Source organism: Acanthisitta chloris, unplaced genomic scaffold (genome assembly GCF_000695815.1).
Source record: "Acanthisitta chloris isolate BGI_N310 unplaced genomic scaffold, ASM69581v1 scaffold21723, whole genome shotgun sequence".
Lineage (NCBI taxonomy): Eukaryota > Metazoa > Chordata > Aves > Passeriformes > Acanthisittidae > Acanthisitta > Acanthisitta chloris.
The window spans coordinates 5,928-12,453 of record NW_008663534.1 but is presented as its reverse complement, the minus strand read 5'-3'; the positions used below and the strand labels follow the sequence as shown (position 1 = coordinate 12,453).

Sequence of the window (6,526 nt, the reverse complement as noted above, 5' to 3'; positions counted from 1 at the left end):
GGGATGATTGTGGGTTAACGGCCCCAGGGGACTAACTGCACGGTGGGGCACCCTCGGAGGGTCCTGTCTGCAGGGAGGGCTCGGATAGAGGGAGAGCAGTGTGCCTGTGGGTGTCTCTGCAGTCACCTGTGGGTGGCTCCCGCCAGGCCCCTCACTCAGGCGTTGTCCTGCCCTCGGGGAGCAGGAGTGATGCCTGCCCCGGTGAGCAGGTCTGTTTTCGAGGCCGCCCAGGACCCCGTTCTCCTGCACGGGCTGACCCTCGTCACTGGAGCTGCTGCAGACATAGGTGCTGCCGAGCCGGCACTAGTGAGCCATGGTACGTGGGGCTCTGCGGGGACAGCAGGAGGTAGATATATTGTCCAAGCTCCTGTCTGCCAGCTCCAAGCCACGGAGTAGGAGCTCTGTCCCCAACACAGCTTGGATGGTCACCCTGGACCTTGACCATAGGCACTGCCTGGTGGGTGGTAAATGGGCATTTCTCAGTGTTACCCCAAGGTCCTTGAAGCTCCTTTTGCAGCCATAGGGCTCTTTGGGTGCCTGAGGAGGGACTCAGGAGGCTCTGTTCCTTGCGGTGCAGCCTGGAGATCTGCCTGTGCACAGCCGTCGCTTCTTCTTCCAGAGAAACCTGCAACCACCAGCTGTGAGGATAAAGCCTGTGGGGTCCCTGAGGTGCCAGAGAGGATGTGCTGCTTGACCTGCGGGCAGGTTTTCGGCAGCCGTGAGGAGCAGGTGTGCAGGGCCAAGCAGCCAGAGTAAGGTGGGAGTGGGCCTGGCATGACTGATGGGCTTCTGCTGCAGAAGCTCAGTCCCAGCAAGGTGCAGCCCAGTGCTGGTTGTTTCCCAGAGCTCTGCTGCCCGTGTCACATTGGTATCTGGCATTCAGACCTTGCTTGTTATCAATTAAAAGCCCCATTTACTAGAGGTTAAAGATAAGTGTAACATAGGCTTGTACCTGTTCGGGTTAACTGTTTCATGGGTAAGTCCTTAATGTGCTGCAGGTCAGCATCAATTTAGCCCTCAGGGTCTGAAACTGCATGCCTTTTGGGGGTGGGGGTTTCCATGGACCACCAAGACCCTGCTGCCTCATACCTCTTTGCTCCACAGACTGAGCATTACCGTCTTGACTGGCACCGCTTCAACCTGAAGCAGCGACTCCTGGGGCGCCAGACACTGCCTGTAGAAGCATTTGAGGAGAAGACCCGCACAGGTGAGGAGTGGGTCTGCCTGCATTGGAGCCCAGGGGCTGTCAGTGACTTCGCTGGGGCTCTTCTGTGCAGCTGTGAAGCCCTCTGCTAGCTCAGGATCCCTTTTTTCTGCCCCTGTAGGGTCTTCTGGGGCCCTAGCACTGCTCCTGAGCTTTGGTGATTTGTTATAGGGATAAGGGAGTGTTCTAACCGAGCCCATGCCTAGGCATACCTGGGAGGCCAGAGCCCCAAAGCCCTATCTCCCCAGCCCACTGCCCCTTTTTGAGATATAAGGTATTGAACAGAACGTTTCTGGGGTTGTAGGCTTGCCTTTGGAGTCACCTGCAGAGTTTTGGGGAGGCCGTTGGTTAATCTTTGCCTCATTTCACTGCATCATGTTTTTTTCCCTTGCAGGTGATGTTTCCAGCATCTCAGGATCTGATTCAGAGAGCTCTGATGCAAGCAGTGAGTCAGAGTTGCAGCCCTCTGCCAGTGACAGCCCCAGGACCCCCCAGATTCCCCGCTCCCACAAGGTGTTGTTCCGCAATGCAAAGGGCCAGCTCATCTCTGCATACCGCTGCGTGCTGGTCACTGGGAAGGCAAGTCACAGCCCAGCTTCTTGGGAGAGGGACCCAAGTGAGTGTGGGTGGCACTGCAACGTAGTCATCTGTCTGGCAGTCTTTCACTTCCCATGATGGGAAAGGGTGCCAGGTCAGAGCCCCAGACTTGTTGGTGGCCTGTTTTTCTGCTCTGGGGTGCTCCCAGAAACCTGCTTCTAGTGCCAGCAGAGGGGTTGCTCTCTGTCCTAGGAGACAGCAAGAGGTAAGGAGGTGATTCCATGGGTGCTAGCAAGGGTATCTGTGTATCAGGGTGCCATTGAGGAGCCAGTGAAGCTGACAGTGTCACTGCAGAGCCTCAGTGTGAATACATGCTGGGTCGTGCTGATGATGGGCGGTGGGCACTTCGCAGGAGCTGTGTTCCGGGGGTGAGTACAGGGGGATAGCTGGGGTTACCCTCTGGGCATGGTCAACTGGAGCTAATTTTGCATGTTTATCCCACACACCCTGAGCCCTGTTGCACATGCTTGCCCCTCTCTGCAGCCCCCAGATGCAGGAGCACAAGACCTTCCACCGCTACACAGTGCGAGCACGGCGGGGCACAGCCCAGGGCCTAAGGGATGCCCAGACCCCAGGGTCAGCACCCAGGTCAGCTGGAGCTTCCCTGCGGCGTTACAATGAGGCTGTGCTGCTCAAGGTGAGGATCCCCACAGTGCTGGGCTCTCAGCAGGGAGATGCATGGTGGTATCTCACAGAGGTACAGAGGTTGCTGGAGGGCATGGACGGGATGTGGGCTCTGGAAGAGGGTCAGGACATAATTAAAGCTGCTCTGACCCTGTGTCTGTCCCTGCTCTAGAGCTACCTTTGCCCACAAAGTGTGTTCAGGACCCCATAGTGCTTCCCCTTCCTCCCCAGGATATTCAGGACCTCCTGGCAGCCTGGGTGCATCACTTGAATGAAGCTCAGCGCATCTTTCTCCGGGCCCCACGTCACAACCGTGCACTGCTCTTTGGCGGCAAGAACCCACCCCTCACTCGAGGGGACTATCGCATTTGCCACATCCCCCTCAGCACCCGCAGGGCCACCCTGAGAGAGGTGCTGCGAGTCCATGCCACACTGGCCAGCTTGCAGGTATATGGTGAGTTGGACTGGCCCTTGTGCCTGTGGGTCAGAGCAGGTGGGGTGACATGGTCCGTTGTGCATTAGGGACTGCCCTATGGGGTGGAGGCACTAGCTCTCCAGCCCTCAATCCCCAGAGACATGGGGTGCTCCCTGTCCCCAGGCAGGGACAGGAGCACCCTTGCTGCCCAGAGCAGGGCACGCCACTCGAGGACATCACTGGGTCCCCCCGGAAGGTCTGGCAGAAGAGGCAGCAGAAAGCAGAGATGGATCCACCACAGGAAGACTCAACTGGTGAGTTGAGCCATGGAGGGAGACATGACTGAGCAAGCAGGGAGGTCTGATGTTATGGCATGGGGCCAGATTTGCAGCCCACAGGGATCTGCAGTGTGCCCTTGTGCTGGGCAGGAGGACCGGGTGTGCTTGGCTGAGAGCCCCAAATGATTTGTTGTGTGTGGGGCCTCGGCCCCAGTCTCATCATTCCCCTCAGCACCGGAGGAGGAGGAAAGCTCTGCAGGAGAACTGGAGACTGTGGAAGTGACACTGGGGACCTTAGACCTTCGTGAGTTTGAAGTGGTGCCCAAGCGAAACCGCAAAAGGAGGAAGAAGAGGGACAAACAGGTGGAGAGAGGTGAGAGGGAAGAACTGGCCAGGGGTATTGTGTAGCAAGGCCATGGCTGGGATGCAGACTGACCCTGTCCCTCTTCCTCCTCATGTGTTCCCTGTGCAGGGCCCCGTGCCGAAGAGACAGGATGCCATGGTACCCAATGTGGGCAGCCTGGCTTGGAGCTGGTGACAGAGCTGCAGAGGGAGGCTGAGGCTGGGCCCCTTCCCTGGGGTAATGGAGGTAAGCAGGGCTGGAAGCTGGGCCAAGCAGATATCTGCCCCATTTGCTGGTGGCTTTGCAGTGGGGTGAAAAGCATGTTGTTGTGCAGATGCTCAGAACAGCTGGGTGTGGGATGGCTGTAGTGCAGCCATGTGCCTTTGAGTGAGCTGTGTGTTTGGAGCAGTAGCTTTGAACTAGTGGGAGTGGGCAGGACCTGGCTAAGTCAGATGTGTTGGGAGGATTGGGGTGGGTCTTATCACAGGGGAGGGCTTGGCTGCTGCCAACAGTGCCAGCAATGCCATGGCACATTGTCACAGACTTGTAAGGTGCTGGAGATCCTGCAGTGCTCAAATCCAGCTAACAGGATGATGCTTTAACTGCACTGTGTTTTCCTAGTTAGACCAAAGCACTGCTCTGCCCAAGAAGGCATTAGACTCCCCTCCTCTTTTTCCCTCACAGGAGACCCTCAGACCCAGCTCCTCGATGCCCTGTTCACCGCCTGCAAAACAGGGGATGTGCAGACACTGCGGCACCTCCTGGGTGTGACAGAGAGTGGGGGCCTGCCAGGGAACAGTGAGGATGGGGAGGTTGCACAGCCCCTGGATATGGCCCACTCCCTGCTCAACCAGCCCGTGGATGATCGTGGCTGTACCCTGCTTCATGTGGCAGCACAGGCAGGCAAGGCTGAGACTGTGTGCCTGCTGCTGGAGGCAGGGGCAGACCCTGCCCTCAGGTACGGCTGCAGGGCACCCAGCAGTTGACAACCACAGCTCTGCAACTCACTCCTGTGGCAGTCATGGGAAACTTGTCCTGGGACAGGTGGGGTTGTTCTCTACCAGCTAGGACATCTGGGTTTGATATGAGAGGCCTAAGAGCTGAACCACGCATCTCTCTGCCTGCCTGGTCTGGCACAGCAGCAGGTGGACACTACCCCAAAGCACATCCAGGTTTATTGGTAGACAGTTCCAAGGGTAGGGATGAGAACAAAGCCCCATGCAGGGACTTTGAGATGCAAGAAGGGAAGGATTTGGAGGATTCTGATACAGGGATAAGCAACTTTCCCCTCTTTGACTGTGATACTGTGGCCTGCAGTACATCTCTGGGGAGTTGCTGGGCTCACAGCCCAGTGGGACACAGGCAGTAAGATGGCAGGGTGAGCTGATCTCCCTTGTCTTGCAGGGACAGGCAGGAGAGAACTCCATACTGCATCTCTGCCAATAGGGTGACCCGCAATGCCTTCCGCAAGTTCATGGTGGACCATCCAGACAAGTATGACTACAGCCATGCCAAGGTGGGTGCCTGCCCTTGCCTTCTGGGGGCTGGGAGACCCTAGAGCATAGTGCTCCTTGCCCACTTATGCCGTTGCCCCAGCTTAGTGGGGGATGTTGCCTGCCTTCTGCCCCCAGGTGCCAGGGCCCCTGACACAGGAGATGGAGGCCAAGAAGCTGGAGAAGAAGCGGGCACAGAAAGCCCAGCGGAAACAACGGGAGCAAGCGCAGAGGGAGGAGCGGCAGCGCTGGGAGCAGGAGCAAGAAGAGAAGCAGCGGTTTGCAGCCCTGTCTGACAGGGAGAAGGTGAGGCTGTGCATTGGGAAGGAGATCAAGCCTGGCTGGGGCAATGCTGATGTGGTGTCTGGGCACAGCAGGTGCTGGTGGGGCTGAGCTGTCTTTCTGCTCCCCAGAGGGCACTGGCTGCCGAGCGGAGGCTGGCTGCGCAGCTGCAGGACACCGGCACAATTCTTACCAACATCAGGTAACAGTCCCAGCAGCATGGCTCTGCAGACAAACTCCCACATGTCAGCACAGCTGTTCTCTGCCCTTCTCGCTCCAGTTCTCATTTCCAGTCTATTCCTGTCCACTCAATTCCCAGTAGTGCTTGTGTAAAAGCTTTCTCCCTCTCTTGTCCTGCTCCCCTGAAATATTTTGCAAAGGACGACTTGGTCCACTTGTAGCCACATCTACAGCAAGCCACCCCTCCAGCCACTTCTGTGCCCCTGTTCCCTTCCCTCTGCCACTCCACAGGCTCGTTGGTAGCCAGCACTGCCTGTGCTGTTCTGGATAGGGGCTCTACAACCCCATATGGGACCAAATTCCTCCGTATTCATTCTGCCTCAATGTCCCTCGCACCACACTCACATGTAGCATCTCCTCCAGGGAGTATGTCCTGGCCAGGCTGCTGGGTGTGCACATCAGCCCTGTGGGATCAGAGGAGCCTCTGCTCCCTCATGCTGCTGGTGTCTCATGCCACAGCCCAGTGAATCCCCTCCTCTAACCCTCTTGCAAGTGTCCCCTTTTCTCAGGGCCAGCTCTGGTCTTTTCTGCAGCCGCTGCTGGCATTGTGGAGAATCCCTGCTGGGACAGATCCCCTTCCATTACCTCGACTTCTCCTTCTGCTCCACGGCCTGCCTGCAAACCCACCGCCGGGCCCAGGCCAGCCACACCTAAGGCTGGGGACCACTGCCACCTGCCAAGGACCAGTCTGGTGGGGACATAACTGAGTACTGGCTGCGCAGCAAGGGAGAGCCTGTGGAGCAGCACTGGTCTGAGCGACTGAGCTGGCCGGCTGTGTCATTCTCTGGGGCAGCTCAGGCAAGGCTCTGGGCATGAATGTCACTCTGGGTGTGGTGACTGGGGACATTACAACGGAGATGTCTCCATGTGTTTGTGTGAGGTGCCAGGACTGTTTAGTGGCCTGGTTCCAGCTGGGCATCCTTGCTACCAGCTTTTCTCATGGCTACCTCATAGGCTGCTGTCCGTGGTGGAGGGACAGATCCTGACACACACAGACCCTGCAGCCCTGAGCTACCTGCAGTCACCCCTGTGAGCACCCTCAAGGCTGTG

At 57.7% G+C, this 6,526-nt stretch overlaps 1 protein-coding gene across 1 annotated transcript; it reads left to right on the top strand.

Annotated features, from left to right (window-relative positions):
* Positions 1 to 189: 189 nt before the first annotated feature.
* ANKZF1 (ankyrin repeat and zinc finger domain containing 1) lies at positions 190 to 6,130 on the top strand. The gene is made up of 15 exons (XM_009071030.1): positions 190 to 316; positions 620 to 729; positions 1,105 to 1,207; positions 1,599 to 1,783; positions 2,054 to 2,169; positions 2,285 to 2,438; positions 2,657 to 2,879; positions 3,053 to 3,146; positions 3,322 to 3,491; positions 3,591 to 3,707; positions 4,146 to 4,419; positions 4,866 to 4,977; positions 5,093 to 5,260; positions 5,368 to 5,438; positions 6,010 to 6,130. The coding sequence occupies exons 1-15, from the start codon at positions 190 to 192 to the stop codon at positions 6,128 to 6,130; spliced, it is 2,145 nt and encodes a 714-aa protein (XP_009069278.1).
* The last annotated feature ends 396 nt before the right edge of the window (positions 6,131 to 6,526 follow it).

What these genes read in the sequence shown, in the direction of transcription:
- ANKZF1 (XM_009071030.1), top strand. Translation starts at nt 190, where the DNA reads ATGCCTGCCCCGGTGAGCAGGTCTGTTTTCGAGGCCGCCCAGGACCCC. An exon ending in GGCCAGCTTGCAGGTATATG is followed by an intron (nt 2,880 to 3,052) that starts GTGAGTTGGACT and finishes CTTGCTGCCCAG; the next exon opens with AGCAGGGCACGCCACTCGAG. An exon ending in ACAATTCTTACCAACATCAG is followed by an intron (nt 5,439 to 6,009) that starts GTAACAGTCCCA and finishes TCTTTTCTGCAG; the next exon opens with CCGCTGCTGGCATTGTGGAG.